We start from the raw sequence: 19,649 nt of genomic DNA, 5'->3' as shown, positions 1-19,649 counted from the left end.
ACTCAGTTTGTACGAAAAATTGATAGGTCATACAAGTGATACACATCGTTTTCTTTTAAGCAAATTTTAATATATATTTCTAGCTATTTCAAGCATTCAGCTTTAAAGCAGTCCTCCGGTCAAGTTTAATATGACACCGATAAGAACATGTCTGAAATGATAAAGGTATGCCTACTATGTCTATATTTAAAGCCAAAGGAGCCTCCGCTCGTACAAACTAGAGGCTAATGTTCCTGCAATGCTGTTTGTCTGTACCCACCAGTATCTGCAAACCTGGAAAAGATGAGAAAATAATGATAGACAGACCTAATAAAATAAAGCACTGCCAAGGAAGAGGAATGTTTGGGCCGTCAGTTAGCTAGGAATGTGTACCCTGTGGAAGGTAATACCTCTGGTTTTGGACCAGTACGCAGGGAATTTATCCTCTGTGAATAATATGTTACCAAGGATGAGAACAACAAAACACTCGGACTCTAGTAACAGTTTCTGCTTTTGTATTTCAAAAGTTGCGGACTTATGAAAAGCCTTAAAAAAATAATTAAATTGTTAAAGCCATGAGTGACAATTAATAGCACCAATAGTAACATAAATTAATGCTCATTTGGGTTTCTGCCTCGTCTTTTTGTACCAATCAGGAACTTCTTTATTGGTCTGCAAATGAAAGAGAAAGAGAGGAAGAATGATGGTTAGAAAAGTATAAAGTGCATGCCAGCAGGAGCTCTATTCTCACCAATTTGACTTTTACATGATTCAATGATTTATACTACACCATATCTTTGCTCAACTGAATACAGTGGAAAGCTCATATGAAACTAAATAACGGAAATGTAATTAATAATTTCCCGTCATCCTCTCGAGCTCCTTTGTCTGAACTTCTGTCCAGGCAGGTTAAGGTGGTGTGTGACTCATATAAGGGTGTTGCCAAGTAAGACACTTACAAAAACAGTGGGTTTGGGTTTGTTTGGTGACTCTTCTTCTGTGGTATTGTTGATTTGTTTGGACTGGTGTTTCCCTGCACCAGAGGTCCTCACAGCAGTTGTATCAGTTTCCAACAGGTTTAGAGCGTCTCCTGGTCGGGATCGCATGCTGATCAGGACCTGCTTCATCACGGCTAACTCCTAAAGAATCCCATGGTTCATGAAAATAGGAAAAATGAGGGTAAAACGATAAACAAGAATCTTTATGAGGAAAAAAAGTGTAGCGTCCAAAAGGCCAGATATCTCACTAAATCACCAGGTTATTTTTGAAGACAATTCTGTCAAACAGGTAAACTAAACATTCATATAATAAACATGTTCAAAATATTAAGTATGATTGAAATACCTTATAATATATTCTAAGATAATATTAATCAACAATTTGTGACAACATTTGCTTTAAAATGTATGTTTCCAGGAATGTTTATTGCTGCTTTCTGATGACATGTTTGTCTGCTGAACTCCAACTATGGGACGACTTGCAATAAGCTCAACAAGCTCAAGGGTCCGCAGGGGTGGCAGCAGGGCAGCAGGGCAGAGGGGAGGACTCTGGGCCATTTCACGGTTCTATTTATCACCCTTGAGGACATGAGCCCTGGCATGTCACATACACACGCACGAGCACACACACATACTTAAAAACACACGCGCACACCGGTGGCATCCCAAACAGCCAAGCTGAGGAACAGCTGTCTATGACCGGGCACATACTTTGACCAGCCAACGACTGCCTTGAGGGACACACTCCCACGTGCATGCACATACGAGCACGCGCAATCTTGAAGGAAGTGTTGCAACACAGTGAAATAACTAACCTATTTTAGAGCTGTACGATTAGTTGATTTGGCGATTAGTTCAGTGGTTCTTAAAGCGGGGTCCACATGAAAAGGAAGATCATTTATTTTCACACAATAACAGAATGAAGGGCTATTTTGGTTCATAAATCTTCTGTATTAAACTTCTAAAAGGCAAAAACCATATCAGAAGGGGGACCCTGGGACTCCATGGTCTAATTTGTGTCAGTTAGGGGTCCCTGACGTGAAAAAGTTTAGGAACCACTGGATTCGTTACAAATGAATCAGCAAACCATTCTGATAATCGTTTAATCGTTAGTAATTTTTCAAGCAAAAATACCAAACATCTAATGGTTCCCTTTTCAGAAATGTGAGAATTTGTTGCTTTTCCTGGACTTAAATTACTATCAAATATTTTTAGGTTTTGTAGATATCATTTTGGACACTAGGACGTTGTCGTGACCTTTTTTCTCCTGATTACATTTTCTGATGTTTTTATAGACCAAACAATGATACGAAAGATGAATCAATGACGTAAATAATCTTTAGTTGCAGCCAAGAACTAACGCCTCGCTGTTGTATCCCTCAATTTAAATCCATGTCTGTCTAAAATTGTATCATTTTTCCTGTTAGACATAAATCTTATCAATTCTTGAGTCATGTCCAAGAAAGTGTCTTGTGAGCGCACAGTTAAATCTAATCAATTCATTCTTGAGTTCAGGTGGATATTTGTGCCAAATTTGTTCCACAGAACAGGTTAGCACTTGTTACAGCATCAACGGCAGTACTCTGACCCTTTTCAAACGCAGACATGTGCTGCAACATGGTGGTTTTACTGATAAATATTTAATTTCAAAGGAAGGTTTTGCAAGAATTTCCTGTTTCCATTCTGAAACAGCCCAATATACTGGAATACAATGGGAGATATTTAACGCGGATTTCACTACATATCATCATAGTAGAAAACATCACATAGCCAACATAAAATACGGCAGCGAACATCTTCATCATGTGTACCTCTCGATGGTTGAGGAGTCTCTCCAGATCGGCGGCCATGTTGTTTTTCACCTGTTGCAGTGCAGTCCGTTCTTTCCTCAGAGAACTGGGGTTGTATCCAAAAAGAGGCAGAGAGAGAGAGAGCAGATCTTAAGTTAATAGAAAAACATAACTGAACTTATTGTGTGTTATGAGTTCAATATTCTAGTTACTTACAAGGTCATGTGATAGTTGTGAATCACTGATTTATGGTTTAAGACATTCTTTAAGGGATGATATTGTCACATTGGAGAAATAGTCTAATATACTGAATACTGTAGCTATCCATTGTTAACAAGAATGAGTTGTGTTTGGCTTTAGGATGGGGTTATGTTAGGGTCAACACAGCATCAGGTGTGGAGGTGTGGTATACATTAAAACCTGAACGTGGCCCCTTTACTTAAGTATAGTTTTTGTTTTTTTAAATGCAGGACTATAAACCAATCAGTCATGAGGGCAGCAGTTTGGTTTACTAGCATTGTGAGAATAAATCACTGGTATAAAACTGTCAAAAGCCAAGCAATAAAGTAAACACATAAGTCACACATTTCTAAAATCTACTAAATTATTAATTGTTTGTTAGGATTCTATCTTGTGAGAAAAAACTCTGCTACTGTCAAAGTGTTTTGGTTTTTTCCTGGGGCTGTGACACATACAAGCAGGAGCTTGTGACGGTGCTGCTTTAAAGCAAATCATCTTGCAAATCATGGAACAGAGGCTTGGTAGCGTCACCAAAGTTCACTGAGGAATCTAGACAAAAGAGATTTTAACCCGTGAGTCTTATCGCCTGAGATCTGCCTCTCCTGAGACTGGTGTTGTCAATTTCTATATCACCAAACAAACTGTGAATAGAATTAATCCTTAAGACAGACAGGCTGAAGTACACAAAGTCTTAGAGTCTGTGCTGTTCAACACACAGCACTGCATAGCCACAGGAAGACTTCAATATATCTGTCAGATGGGGAGGTTTGAGAAGCTTATGAGGATTTTAAAGGATTCTTTTCGCTCTGCTGCTTGCCCCAGGTGAGAGCTCAGTGGTAGCGTGCAGCAAGAGAAAACCTGTAGTCTGTCAGTTTGCATATTTCTCAGGTTAAAATACAGAGGGGAAGGGGATATTTAGGTCAGGGCCAGGAAGCTATATTGCGCTGACTCACCTATAGGGCATAGACATGCACACGTGCAGCTTTGCAGTAAGATATAATAAACTAGGAATGAGAGGAACAGATGCAGACAAAAGGATATAGGCATAAAGCAGAGACGCCCAAAGGTGGGGAGTAAATTACCATACTAAATGTTAAATTAACAAGGCACAAGACTTAATTGTTTCCAATTAAAAATAAGGACGTTGATTGAAGTTAATTTCCTTCTCATATAGAGAGACCTGTTATTCTTTTTGAGTGTTCTGTACATGCACCTGACATCGTCCTCAAGCGAAGTGAGACGCTCCTTCAGCGAGATGATCTGTGCGTCCCTTTGTCTCACCGTCTCAATCAGGTAGCTATAGGGCTGCTGTGTTTGCTGTAACAGCTGGTTGGCTGCTAACAACTGAGGAACAACACACATGAGCATAATCAGGCAACCATAATAGAAATTACTTCGCGTACTCTGTCAGGTTCGACTAAAAGTTTTTACCTCAACTTAAAAATACACCTGAGACTCGGGTATACATTATTTCACAGGTTGTACGAGTCCACAAACTGTGGAGAGGCACGCATGATGCAACAAGAGCTACATATCTGTCATCATGATGTTCAATATACTGAAAATGACTTAAGTATAATAGGAATATTTCCATTTTAAAAATGACTTTACTTTAGGGCAAGTATTAAAAATAGGCTTTACATTAAACGTTTTATTGAATTACTGGGAAACATGCTATATCATGATGTATGTCGTTATCGAGAAAGGAAATTACCTGTATTAGGATAGAAGATTTATCACCACGCTCAACTTTACATGGGGTTAATATTATAAAACGTATGAATGACTCAAGAAGCAACAACCACTGCCAAGATTTCCTAATCTCTAATGTCATCCGCGTCGCTTCAGTGCCAATAAATGTACGTTTTTATGAAGGCGTATCCTTTTTTATTAAGTACAAGTATGAAGTCATAAAGTGGTAATACAGTGAAAGTTAATAATCTTAACAACCACTTTCTTGAAATGACTGTCAGAAAAGCACATTTTCAGTGTTTTTGATGGTCGTTCAAATAAGGATCTGTGAGCATAAAGATATTACTCAGTCAGTATCATGCTTAGAATCTGCAAAACAATAGATAAAGTTAGGGTGTTACACATTAAACCACTTTTACAGCCAGCAAGTAGTGAGCAGTACTGGGTGGGAGGGTGGGGCATCTGTGTGGGTGGTTTAAGTGGTTAACACCCTTTCACGTGAATAAAAAGTCTAATTTTTCACCCTTTTCTTTCACGCTCGGTGCATTATGAGGCATTCAAGACAAATGCCAGCCAGTCACACCTGACAGTTGAATGGCTGGCTTATTTAGTCTGAAACCTGCTCAGCCGCTCTATTCTATGTTGCACAATCTCTCTTCTCATTGAGATTATAATAAGGAGTGAGAACAGAGCAAGCGCATTGGCTGCCCAAGCTGTCCCTCTCATGTTTTCAATCCTTACTGGATGATTTTTAGGACATGTGACTTCAGTTACACAAATTTGGCACACAGTCACGCACAGAGAAAATACGCACACCCAAAATTAAAGTCTCAGCATTGCACACACATGCACATGATATGCCAAACACAACAAAAGCCTGAATGATTGGCCTGCTGGGTTTGTTGGGGGAGTGAAGTGCGTGGCCGTCACGGTGTTTGGCAGTGTTTTCCCTCTGTCCCAACAAGAGTGACAGGTACTAAGACAAACTTCTCACTCTTCTCATAAAAAGAGTGAGGTGTCTGCTGTCTGCTCTTGAACAACCTGTCATTTTAATGGCACGGCTATTTAAAGCAGATTCGGAGAAGTGACAAATTTTCATAGAAAAAAAAAAAAAAAAGGCAGAAGACACTCCCATTAGGGAATCCTGAAGTGTGTTTGATGACATGTATGGGGACCATACCATGAGGTCTCACAAGCTTGTTTTATTTGTTTTGCAGCGTCCGTCTTTAAGAGAGCGATTAGAGGCGCTCTCACCTCTGACTTTCACTGCAGAATATCGTGCGATGGTGTGAGGAGGTAAATGGTGATGAGAGAGGAGCCACCTATCTTGGCTCTGTGATAATGACTGTGTTATGTCATCAGGGAGAGGTGAAAAACATCTGAAATAAATCATATGGCTTTGATAGAGGCTGTGGAATAACCATAATCTGGGTTGCTGTAGGAGATTTGTTATAGTGGGGGAAAACAAGTGTGTGCTGCAGGAACTGACTTGCAGAGCTTTGAGTGTTTTTTTTTTTTTTTTTTTTTTTTTTTACATCTTCTTTCTAAACATAAAATTTAACTTAATCCCATTAATAATGATCCCTAGGCAGGCGAACACCTGAATGCTGCGTGTGTGTGTGTGTGTGTGTGTGTGTGTGTGTGTGTGTGTGTGTGTGTGTGTGTGTGTGTGTGTTTTTACCTCTTCAGATATCTGTCCTGTCTGAGACTTGTGTCTCTCCAGCTCTCTCCTCAGAGACGTGTTCTGCCTCTCCAGCTGCAGCACCCTGCGGGCCAGGTGAACGCTGCACGACAGACAAACACAAACACAGTTGTGGAAATTCCAAAACATGACAACACCAACAAGTTGACACTAGTGTGTACTTCCATGCTGTTTACCCTGCTGTTAATGTAACCGCAACAGTTGGGATCAGTTTGAGCTTTTGGCTGCGCATACATGCTTCAAATTAAAGTGAAGTGTGGAGTAAAATGCATATTTTGTATTTAGTGGCATTTTTTTTATATTATTTTTTTTTTAAGTAAAACTATAGACCATCTTGCGACTCCACATCGGGCCAGGGGCTTCTCCACGTCCTAACACGCTACTTGCAGTGCCCTTGCTCGGACCACACCCGTCTTCAAACCTAACCTTTATTTTTGATCTACACACCTGTAACGTTTCGTGACTGCATCGTTCACAGTTGTGTATACCATGGTGACATAATGTGCCAACAGACAGACAGATATAAATATAAACACTGTGCAAAGTACCCACAACCCCCTCTGTGGTAGTTCCCCCTACAGTAGGTGTCTCCAGGATTTTGCCATGGACACACACACACACACACACACACACACACACACACACACACACACACACACACACACACACACACACACACACACACACACACACACACACACACACACACACACACACACACACACACACACACACACACACACACACACACACGGTAAAAACAATACAAACCACAAGCTACGACCAAATGATTGTGGGCACAAATCCAATATCTGTCTGATGTATCAGCACACCAACATATCAATTCAACCCATACTATATTCGCATGCTGATTTCTTAATGAATACAGTATATTTAGGAAAAGCACACACAGGTGCGATGTGAGCAAATTCCAGTGTTCGTTTGTAATGATATCTCTTATCATGTGTCCTCCGATTCTTGAAACATGAAGCGTATCGTGTGCCGTACCTCTGTTTTAGTCTTCTTTTGGCCGTCGTGGGTACATTGGCTCCGTACCCGTACGAGAACAGCACTCTCTCGGCCTCCTCTTCATTCTCAACTGGCAACAGACAGAAACACAAATAATGTCGATATACATCTCCAAGACTGATAACAATGTGGTAATGCGTGGGTGTTTTAATTGTCCTGTTCCTGTGTAAGTATTTTGTAAAACTACCAGACAAGCCTGTAGTAAAAATCTATCGTGTTACACAACATCTTCCTTGTCTCCTTAAAATTCTGTTTCATCCACGGTCACAAGGCCCTTCACTCCAGCTTGACAATAGAAAATCCATAATTTGTCCTTTACTGTTCCCTACATATTCATTCAATACAATGGTACCTACTTAATACACACATTCTTACATGTCAGACCAAGGCATTTGTAATTGTTTGTTTGTACTTTCCTCTCTCTGACCACACTTCAATGTGTGTAATGTTGTGTCAGGAGTGCGGCTCTTACTTTCAGCAGCCTGCATGGTGACTTGGTCCAACTCCTGCTCGAGCTTTTCGTACGTCTCCAGCCGAGATGCCTGCTCGGCATTCTGGGCTTGCAGCTCCGCCGTCCGCCTCTCTGATGACGTCTGCAGTCTGTAAAACTCCTGGGTCAGGAGCTGTGACACAGGAGGAGAGTAGAGAGAGAGAAAAGAGAGCCAATGAGCCTCTGAAGGCCAGTAAAATTGTAAAATGATGTCCCTGAGGTAAAAGGTTAATGTAAATGTCACATTTGTCAGTGCAAAAAAAAAAAGATGCATATGGATTCAAATTTTTTCACCGTAATGGCACCATTTTTGCACATGCAAAGCAAGTCCCCCCAATTGTGTTTCCTTTTTTTTTTTTTTTTTTAAGTTGTTTTAACAAAAAGAGAAGCATTGTTGAAACATTATTGAAGCACTATTATAACTTACTAGGAATGTTCTCAATTTTTATGGCAACTACTAAGATTAAAAAGTTTTTTATGTTACTCACACTGAAACTTTTTATGTTACTCACACTGAAACAAAAAGACATTCACAAAGAGAAAGAAGAAGAAGAAGAAAATCTAAATGAAAGGACGACTTTAATTCCAAAAAAAGATTCAAACCTTATTATTATAAAGAATGGGAACAAAATCAAAGCTAAACAACAGACTCTAAAGTCAAAAGCTAAACGAACTCTTCATTCACTGCGTTTTATAAAAAGGGAAAAGATCTTCAGCCTTTATTCTTTATTCTCCCCTTCATGATCATGAGTCAATGCATCGTTTCACCAGTCATGTCCCTCTGGTGAGCAGGACAGGGTTAAACACAGGTGAAGAGATGGACCCCAGCTAAGTGCATCCAGACATCGCAAACAATCTGCCTTGCATCAAATTCTTGTGTAAATGGGTTTGCTACAGTGGACAGAGATAAGAATGGAGCCTCCGGACCGACATACAAAGACTGGATAGATATATTCTGAGAGTGGAGCATTAATCTTTAAGTACTATCGATGGACTCCTCCCTAAATGAACAGAAAGAATGATTTACGCATCAGTTGTGCATTTTCAGTTGTATTCATTCATGTGATGTTTACAGAAAGTAGAACAACTTTGACACCAAGAAACACTCATGGTGTCAATCTGTATATCTGGGCATTGTTATATTTATTATTGCCCCACTATTAAAAATGTAGAATTTGAACGAACAAAAATAGTCTTGTTTATTATTTAATATCTATCTAAGATTCCAACCAACCTTAATTGTTAACTGGCTGAAATCAAATCATGAGCGGAACAGGCCTGCACAGATGAAGAGATAAACTAATGACTTGGTATACCGCAGTAATGCAACAAGTAAAACATCTTCTTTTCATCTTAATGTTTTGGCGTACCTCCAGTTTCTTCTGTTGCTTCTCACACTCCACCTGGCACTGGGCCAGGGCCTTAGCCGTCTCATCCTTGACCATCTGAGCGCGCTCGGCTTCGAAGGAGTGCAGCTTGGCCTGATTGGACAGATCTGATACTCTGCTGTCAGTACCCAGCTGGAGCTGACGAAACCTGCATAGACGGAGACACACACGTGGATCTTGGACTGCAGACACACACACACACACACACACACACACCTCACTAAATACGAATGTGAGTCAGTGTGTTGAAGAAGTGAGATATTGTGTTTCGGTGCAGACGGATACAGAAGGTAAACTCAGCTCTGAGCCGCTGGTTGAGTTCAGGCATGCCTGTTGGTTCCAAATAAATGTTGCAATGTATTCCTTCATTTCAGTACAATCACACTTGTTTGGAAATTACCAAGCACAATGAGTGCTTGGTATGCTGTTTGTTATGCTCAAAGGGTTTTGTGGTTCCTTATGTCTTGGCAACTACAGCAGTACTGTAAGTCGCCAAGCAGGTGAGCAGGTCTTAAATGCTATGGTTTCAACATAGTATTTCTTTATGGCCCTCCTAGCAATGTTTGTTCTCATGTCATCTGTTATCTGTTATCTGTCATGACGGTAGTTAGCAGCTGGAGGAACTTGTTTCAACTTAGATTTTTAGTAATTAAAAAAATAGTATCTACAGTTTCTGTTTTCAGCTGACACAATTCCACGTATTGGGAAAGCTTCCACACAACACAGAGACGGTTAGAAGCACCTTGCCTTCAGTAAAAGACAACATTGACCAACCCTTCTACTGTCATTCAACAACATATCAAACAGAGCACAAGACTGACATATACGGTTGATCATTGTTATAAGTCATTTATCAGGCAGACAAACATTTGTTTATTCCACCTCCCCAAATACAGTATGATAATGTTCTGCTTTGCTCTGTTTCACGTCATCTTAAACTGAGTCGGGTTCAAGCAATTCGCAGATATCACTTAATGCTCTTAGAAATGATGAAGGGCTTTCTTCATTATATTCTAAACTAAACAATTAATTGATTCATTGAAGAAAAACAAAAATCAACAGAACAGAAAAGTGAAAATAATCATTTGCTGCAGCCCTAAAAGTTAAACAAAGATATTCAATATTTTATTAACCCAGTGTTCTTCCACAGGCAGCTTTCAAGCACCAACACACAGACTCTATCAAACCATGGAGGTTGGTTGGATAATATTAATAACTCTCGATTACAGCTGACCTGATAGGATTTCATCATCCAGGGGGGCGCAGGCCTGAGCCGAGTGCTAACAGTGACAGACATGTACACATGGTCAACATTGCCTTCTTTTATTAATGGTGGCTGCAATCTAGATGCAGAGAAGAAAAAAAAGTTTCCAAAAAAATGTAACTTGCTTTATCAGAGGAGTGGGCTTTTCTCTGTATTTGTAAATGACAGTTTAATGGGAATAGTTAGCACCTGACTCGGGGGTTCCCGGAGGCAATTTCACTACAACAACGTTAAAGTCTGCTAGAGGGGTGAAAAAGGAAAACCGCACTGAATACTTCGGCTTTGTTTTGAACATGTTGATCCCCGTAACTAGCCTGTTTGCCAGCATTCTGTAATAGATTCAAGCCTGTCCTCTCTGCTTCAAACCATCTGACGCCATTTCAAGCTTGTCCGCCTCATTCTTTGCCCCAAAAATAGGGGCATGCGTGGGGTTAGGGGTTAAGGGCTTGAGGATTGCATCTGTCGTTGCTGGCTTGCGATGCGACGCAGAGAGGGAATGTGATCGCAGCAGAGAGAGAGAGAGAGAGAGAGAGAGAGAGAGCAAGAGAGAGTGAAGTGTGTGTGTATGTATGTATGTATGTGTGTGTGTATGTATGTGTGTGTGTGTGTAAAGAAAGACTAACAGCTGGTGGCTTGGATCTAGAGAAATGACTGGTATGTAGTAGTAACCCAGGACAGAGATACTGCTGCTGCTGCTGCTGCTGCTGCTGCTGTGTACGTGCGTTTCTGTCTGCCTGTTGGTTGCAGATGGAACAAAGTCTAAATAAAAAAAATGCTCCGTAGTTCTGAAACATGAGTGGAAGTTCACACGTGTGGAGGAAACATATTTTCCCACTTAGTTCCTTTCCAAAATGTGTTATTAGAAAAATCAGATGCAAATACACAATATTTGTTTATAGGCAGTAGTAAAATATAGCACAAACAGGATACATTGTTCAGGAGGCTGACTGAAATAACTCCTCCAATAAGAACACATTTCCCCACTTAAAGTATGTGTCTGCATCTGTGTGTGTGTGTGTGTGTGTGTGTGTGTGTGTGTGTGTGTGTGTGTGTGTGAGTGCAGCCGGGATCACAATATATCTGTTGCAATTTCCACGCAAGATTTGAAACTTCCTACAAGGCCGTGACCCTGAGGCATCTTTTGAGACAATACCGAGCTGGGCATCGTTGCCCGGGGCCGAGCTAGTGACTAGCAACTTGGACAAAAATCACTAGGAGGATGTTGGAAAGGCGGAAATAACAAAAAAGCAGCAAATAAAATATGCAAAATCTGAAAAAATACAAAACAACAGGCTTTAGCTGCATCGATGCCCCAGCTTTGTCAAGAACAAGAAAAAAAAATGAAGCAAGCCTTAAAAGGAGCTATTAAATTTCCCCAGCATCTAAATAGTCTTCAGTAATACACATTATCCTGTCTCACTTTGAATTCAAACCCTCCATTTCACTTCTGAGAGGCAGATTCACTTAAGATTCAGTAATTAATTGCCATATCAACCGCAGTTGATTTGCAATTTGTTCCGGTGTGCTGAACAACGAAATATATTATCACATAGCGCACACAGCAAAAACACACTGCCACAATTACAATCACAGGAACCATACAATAAATACAACAGTGCAACCACATCGCTCATGCCCGTGAAGTGTATGGGAAGCATTTAGGAGGCGGATTGCTTCATGATGAGTGCTGTTGGGGAAGCACAGATATTCTCAAGTTGTGGAGGAGTGCCAGCTGCTTAAAAACCGACCGTCATTGAACTTCTGACGCCACACTTACAGCAAAGCGTTCATGTGATCTTTAGTAAGAAACAATGAACCACATCCACCAAAGTCCTGCAGCTCCCACAACATGCGCTAATGACAAACTGTTGCCGGCTCACACATCAGCATCAGAGCAATGATGAGCTCACAGCTTGCAGGAAATATCCGGAAGAATTCAAGCTGAACGTAAGCTTACTACAATAATAAATAAACTAAGAACCACGTCACTAATAAGCAAAGCGATGATGCCTGCTTTATAAATCATGCCAGAGGCCACACAAACAAGCCCACACTACAAAGATGAGGAAATTATGTGGTTTAACCATGTGACGCCATATTTTAATATTCATACATGGGTGCAAAAGAAATGTACCTAGTTGTCTGTCAGTTTAACAGTTGTCCTCAGGTGAAGTTCCTTCTCTGACGGACAGCATTTTGAGTGCAGCCAGAAAGTGACCTACATTTAAGTGCAGCAGTTGTACTGTTTAACTTCGAAGAGGCAGATGGAGCTGTTTAACACAGTGATGGCATGACATCTTGTGTTAATTATTGATTCACTTGAGTATCTAAAAGCGGCGCTTGCAACTTGGTCTGCAGGGAGCAGATTTAAGACATGGTGAATAACAGGTAGAACAGGAGAATTTTATTATTATTTATTGTTTACACGCTCCAACTTTAAAGGGCTAGTTCACCCAAGTGGCAGAAGAAACTTCCTCTTTTTAGTGGTTTATAGTTATAGGTTTGGTTTTATTCGACCAGGGTTTTTTTCAGCCTTTGTCCCATTAATAAAGAAGGTAAATAGAATTTCCTTTATAATAAACAAATATGATCTTATCTGCTTTATCAGAGTGTGAAAATTTGTTTCTTTTGGGGTAAATCAGGTGAACCAACTTTTTGACTGACACTTAAAACTTTACTGTTTGAGTTTTAGTCATAAAAGAAAAGCAATAAAAAAATACTAAAAGGAAAAACTTAAATTTGCCCGTTTGTCAATATATATTTACACAATATGATACAAACTGTATGGACAGATGTATGAAATCCTTATGTGTGTGATGGAAGTTAAAAACTCACTGTTCCAGCAGCTGGTCATATCTGGACTGAGTGTCTCTCTCAGCACACACAGCTCTGTCCTTCTCCAGCACGGCATTGTCTCTGGCCTCACGCAAGTTCCTGGTTAACAACACAAACACAAGACAAAGGAATCAGCATGTTCTGTTATGCTATAGATCATTTAAAAAAGCTTTTATTCTTTTGAAGTTATGCTGGTATTTCCTTTTATTTTGAGGCTGTGCTCATAGCTGTTCCTCTTATTTAATGTTTCACATGCAGTCATATTTTCAGTTGCTGACTTATGCTGTATTGTATTCTAGATAGAAGTCAGTTTAGAAATTGTTTTCACTAATTCTGTTGTGAGCTCAATTCATCTCTGCCCTAACACATTGCTCACATTTAGAAATAAGAATGAAGACACAGCTTCCTGCAATATTATAACAACAACTGCACTTGATGTTTGAGAAAGGTTGTCATTAAATGACTTGTTGTTAGATAAACAACACAGGTCTTTTCTGAAAATGTCATTAGCTAGATAATGTTCACAAAATGTGCAACTTCCTCGGGTTCGACAGGCCCCTGATATTTTTCATGGTTTTTACCAACATACATAAATATTTGCTGTTTCTTAGGAGTTATTAAAAAAAAAGACTGATACCTGTTCTCCCTCTCATACATCTCCCTGGATGTTCTCTGCAGATTGTCTATCTCCTGACTGGTTTTCAGCCTGATGTTCTCCAGCTCCTCTCTCAACTTGGTCTCGTACTCTGACTTATAGCGGTCTCTGTAGAAGAAAGATGAGAAAATTAACAAAAGAAAAGAACATAAAAGGACTGGAACAGCTTAGGTCTCCCACATTAAAAACACTAGATTATTGGCTGCTGGTTTACAAATATCAGATCCTAACCTGGATGCCACATATTTTTCATAGGCGTCCTCCCTCGCCTTCTTAGTGTCTTCTAATTGCACCTAAACCACAGAATCAAGAAGTGGGAGCATGTTAGAAGTCTCCTTCCTATAATTGAATATCTTTTTTTTTTTTTATTATTATTATCAGCTGATCAACTGTATGAACCTGCAGCCTCTCCAGGCGGTCTTCTCCATGGGCACAGCGGACATTGAGCTCCATGTTCTGCCTGTGTAGATACTCCTTGTCCTTCTGCAGGAGAGTCACTGACTGCTGCAATGTCGCCATCTGGAGGATAAGAATAAAAAAAATAGGAACTTTTAAAAAGAACAAAGTACAATCAGAGAGACTTTTAAGACAAATTATGCTGCGAGTGTGTATGTGTGTGTGTGTGTGTGTGTGTGTGTGATCACCTCTTTGCTGAGTGTGTTCCTTTCTCTGGTCACAGCTGTGTGAGTCAAGTCTAGTGTCTCAAATCTTCTCTTTAAGTCCTTCAGTTCTGACTCGAAGTTGTCACGCTCACTAGAAACCACAGAGTAAAAGGTTAAAATACATTTAAAATTGAAACTTACATATCCAGAATTTAAATAAAGGAGGAAACGATACTGGACTAAAATGTTTTTTGTTTTTGTTTTCATAGTCCCTTAAACTTCAAATAAGAAATTTGATACACACAACCTTCAAGAACATATTGACTCCTGATCCTCCATCACTAAAACAAACACAAAGGATTTTGCCTGCCTGTCTTATTTGAAGTGCGAACACCTTTAAAAGACACAGTCTACAAAACTGTACTGTAACATTCAAAAGGAGACAAAGACGGCTGATCCCTCCTCATTACATAAGAAGGTCTACAGAGAGGTCACGGCTCCTGTTCTGCCTCTCTCACACACACAGACAGACACACACAGACACACACACAGACACACACACACACCGTTTGATAGCAGGGTAGTTGTCCCGACGATAATCTCCTTCTTGGATCTGCTGTTTGGTATCGGCCAGTTCTAGTGTCAGTCTCTGGCTCCTCAACTCCAGCTCAGTACGTAGCCGCCGCTCCTCCTCGTAGCTCTGTGGATACAAAACACAACTTTTTCATTATGGAGTATTCACATCATTATTATTACACTAATAACAAGGATTTTAGCTCCTGAACACTTATTTTTCCAGTAGGAATTAAGCAAGAATCCCTGTCAAGACAATTTCCATAAGCATCTTGCTCCATGCTGCCTTAACAGTGTGGTACAGTCCCTGCCGGTTCTCTAATAGCACATTCATGTTGTGAACATCATATCCTTTTTTTATGGAGTCATCTTGAGCTGATGGGTAATTTACCTGCTGGATGTGTCTAAGTGGAAATAAGAAACTGTGACAACAAAGGCAAGCACCTGTTCAGTAACAATATCTAGATACTCTGGGGCATTCAAACGATGCTTATTAAGTCTTGGGGTGGCTGTGGCTCAGCGGGTAGAGCGGATCGTCCTTTAACCACAAGGTTGGCAGGTCGCATGGTGTCGGCCGAAGTGTCCTTGAGCGAGACACTGAACAGCAAGCTGCTCCCCATGCGCATCGCAGCAGCCCACGGCTCCCAAAATGATTCAGATGGGTTAAATGCAGAGGTCAAATTTCATGTGTGTACCTGTATGTATATGATGAAGGTAAAAAGTTGAAGTCTTAAAGGGTCTCAGGATTGTCATTATCATGTTGTTGTTGGGTTTTTTTGCCAAATTATTACCCTGCCTTCAGCATGTTGCATCATTATCTCATCAATGTGTCATTTATGCCGACAGGGCGTCTGCTGACTTGATGGCATATTTTAGTTTATCACACCACTCTCATCCTAAACACTGCAGGCTGTGAAAATGACCATTCCGAGGACGCTGTAACTGACAGGTCTAGCATTACCAGAACACTTTTTAGGTGTCTTACGTGTCTTCCATGTTTTCACATTAAAGTTAAAAGGTAACTGAACCTCCGGACACTTTCTGCATTCTACATGCCTATGCTTTCTAAATATTTGACTGAATGCCTGAAGGAGTGAGTGATTGTTTAAAGTGTGTTTGTTCTTGAGCGTTTAAACAATGCCAAAAATGCAGCCGATTGTTGTACTGACTTATATTTGTGCTCACTAACGCATATATCACAAATAGCAGTGCCTTGCTGTTCAACAGTTATATTTATTTGAACTTTACAGTGTACTCAGTCCATGATTTTGACAGAGATTAAATGGAAATAAACAAAACAAATGGTGATAAACATAAAGTAAACAATAATCCATAATGTGCGTAACTCCAACACAAGTGAACTCCTACAGAGAGATGAGAGAATGCAGCATAGTGGTGTAGTGCAAGTGCTTGTGTATGTGCGCCGTACCTCCATCAGAGCCTTCATTTGGGTTCTGTGTGTATTCAGGTCATCAGTCAAACTGCCTCTCTTCACACTGAGCTCAGCCAGCTGAGCCCGCAGAGGAGTCACCACCTCGTAGAAACGCATCTAACCACACAGAGAAAAGGGTCGCCATGTCAGCGTCATCATGCTCTCTATCATATCTTGTCTCTCTGGTCCAACAAAGGGGTTTAAAGGTGAAGTAAAGCCCCCACATACTTACAGCTACGTATTCCTGAATGGAGATTTTGTCTTCAGGGAGGTCGCGGAGCTCCTGGTACCTTCCCTGAGAGATGTCCAGATCCCTGAGAGACCTCCGCAGCTCTCCAGCCTTGTCACACAGCTGCCGGTTGGTCTCCTCCAGCTGCTGCTGCCTGAGCAGGATGGCCTCCATCTCTTGCTTACGCAGAGCCTGCTGCTTCCTGGTGATGACAATCTTCGTTAGAACAGTCTACATTTGTGCTTACCAGCTAGTTGATGGGATAGATAACACAAGTAGAGTTATCCTAGTAAACAGTTTTTCTTGTTTCGAATACATATCCCTATTCAAGATTTTATATTTCATCTTAACTGGCATAAAGGGAGATGATTTTAATTTGGATTTCTCACAGCAGGAAAATCACAGAAGTAATTAACATTTTCATTTTTCTCCCTTTTAAAAGGTTTTTTGTTTTTTGGGTTGTTGTTCCTGTGCCGATGTGAGGGTTCCGGGACAGAGGATGTCGCATGTGTAGATTGTAAAGCCCTCTGAGGCAAATTTGTAATTTGTGATTCTGGGCTAAACAAAATAAAGTGAATTGAATTGAAAAGGCAAGGCAACCCCTCACACATTTTCTTCATACATTGATCTTTAATTTGATAATTATTAACAGTTCACTTACACACACAGACATTTCAGGCTCTGCCTCCTCGTGTGTGTGATCTTAATTGGAGTTTACTTAGTATTCACTAATATGTGTGTTAATTGTGTCTTAGCAACATCACTGCCAAGACGACACCTTACTGTACGGCTGTAAAAAAAATCCTGAAAAAAAAGAAATTGTGTACATATTTGTTTGCTCTTACAACCTCTTCAAAAGGTTGCAGATAAATATATAGATATATACAGAACCAGTCAAAAGTTTGGACACACCTTCTCATTCAATGGTTTTTCTTTATTTTTATTTTTTTCTACATTGTAGATTAATATTGAAGACATCCAAACTATGAAGGAACACATATGGAATTATGTGGTAAACAAACAAATGCTCAACAAACCAGAATATGTTTTATATTTTAGATTCTTCAAAGTAGTTGAATGAGAAGGTGTGTCCAAACTTTTAACTGGTACTGTATATATATATATATAAATAAATAGAAATATATATTTATTTATATATAAATGAATATATATTTATTTATATATAAATGAATATATATTTATTTATATATAAATTAATATATATATATATATACCAATTCAAAACATTGAATGAGAAGGTGTGTCCAAACTTTTGACTGGTATTGTATTACAATGTTAAATGTTAAGGCAGTGTCGTTCTTTTGCACACTTTGAATAACCTAGTTAGTTATACAAGATATCACTTTATCATACAATTATATAAATGAATATCTAATAATATAAACATCCATCTATCTATAACAGATATACCAGTAAAAGTTTGGAAATATTCAACTATAAATAATCTAAAATATAAAACATATTCTGGTTTGTTGAGCATTTGTTTGTTTACCACATAATTCCATATGTGTTCCTTCATAGTTTGGATGTCTTCAATATTAATCTACAATGTAGAAAAAAATAAAAATAAAGAAAAACCATTGAATGAGAAGGTGTGTCCAAACCTTTGACTGGTACTGTAGACAGATAGATAAATAGATAAGATGTATAAATCAACATGTCCTTACCTGTTCTCCTCTTGAGTGAGTTTCAGCTGGCTGTCCAGTCTCAGGGCCAGAACTTGTTTCTGATGTAGAGCATCATTCAGCCTCTCCTCCAGCTCCTCAATCTGACACATAAACACAACGCATGCATGGAAACAATCACAAGAATATCATTGCAAAATAAAGATATACTTTTGGAAATGTTAAGTTTCTACCTTGGACATGGTGTCGGCCTTCATGTTGTCTATGATCAGGGTTTTCTGAGAAAGCTCAATCTTCAGCAGCTGGACGTTGTGCAGCAGCTGCTTCCTCTCGATCAGCTGGCGGGTCAGCTTCTGGGAGCCGTCCCGCTGCTCGTCGGAGGAGGAGATGTCCTCGGTGGTCGGCACGGTGGTCTCCAGGCTGATGTCCTCCGACTCCAGGTCCAGGGAGCTGGAGACATTGGCTGCTGCCGGCCTCTGCTGCTGCTTCTTGGGAGGCATTTTCTTGTTGTTTTGGTCCTGTTTTTCTCACAAGCTCATACTCACGGAAATTATATATATATACGACCTCAAAGTGAAGCCCCGCAGCTGACAAGAGCACACGGTGTTTTGATTTTTAAGGGTCCCGCTCCGAACCACCTGCGTACCGCCAACTACGACGGTGACGAGTGGCGTCGACTACAGCGCCCTCTGCAGGAATGAGCCTGTACTACACCTGACCGTGCGCTTATCTGATGCGCGGTGCATGCAGTACCTCCTCCGAAACCACAGGGGGCGCTGTGAGCTCGGACAACCAGCCCCTCTTCTGCCTTCTTCTGCTTTGTTTTCATCGAACATGTATTAGATGGCCAACCAAAACTAGCCCTGAACACCGATTTTTACAATTATTTTACATAATGCAACAAACCAGAATATGTTTTATATTTTAAGATTCTTCAAAGTAGTTGAATGAGAAGGTGTGTCCAAACTTTTGACTGGTACTATATATATATAAATAAATAAAAATATATATTTATTTATATATAAATGAATATATATATATATATAAATATATATTTATTTATATATAAATAAACACAAATGTAAAATACCGTAATGTCTTAAGG

The 19,649-nt window shown here is 39.9% G+C and overlaps 1 protein-coding gene across 1 annotated transcript; it reads right to left on the bottom strand.

Annotated features, from left to right (window-relative positions):
* Positions 1 to 119: 119 nt before the first annotated feature.
* Positions 120 to 19,226, bottom strand: pibf1 (progesterone immunomodulatory binding factor 1). Its single transcript, XM_054600368.1, has 18 exons — positions 18,778 to 19,226; positions 18,587 to 18,687; positions 16,902 to 17,100; positions 16,667 to 16,786; positions 15,231 to 15,364; positions 14,707 to 14,815; positions 14,462 to 14,581; positions 14,294 to 14,355; positions 14,045 to 14,170; positions 13,408 to 13,506; positions 9,291 to 9,456; positions 7,903 to 8,053; positions 7,410 to 7,500; positions 6,381 to 6,483; positions 4,221 to 4,351; positions 2,789 to 2,873; positions 939 to 1,118; positions 120 to 651 (listed from the first exon to the last, which is right to left on the bottom strand). Exons 1-18 carry the CDS (start codon positions 19,042 to 19,044, stop codon positions 598 to 600), a joined length of 2,298 nt encoding a protein of 765 aa, XP_054456343.1. The 5' UTR covers positions 19,045 to 19,226; the 3' UTR covers positions 120 to 597.
* Positions 19,227 to 19,649: the final 423 nt, after the last annotated feature.

This window comes from Anoplopoma fimbria, chromosome 6 (genome assembly GCF_027596085.1).
Source record: "Anoplopoma fimbria isolate UVic2021 breed Golden Eagle Sablefish chromosome 6, Afim_UVic_2022, whole genome shotgun sequence".
Lineage (NCBI taxonomy): Eukaryota > Metazoa > Chordata > Actinopteri > Perciformes > Anoplopomatidae > Anoplopoma > Anoplopoma fimbria.
Note: the sequence above shows the minus strand (reverse complement) of the source record. Positions and strands in the feature narration are given on the sequence as shown.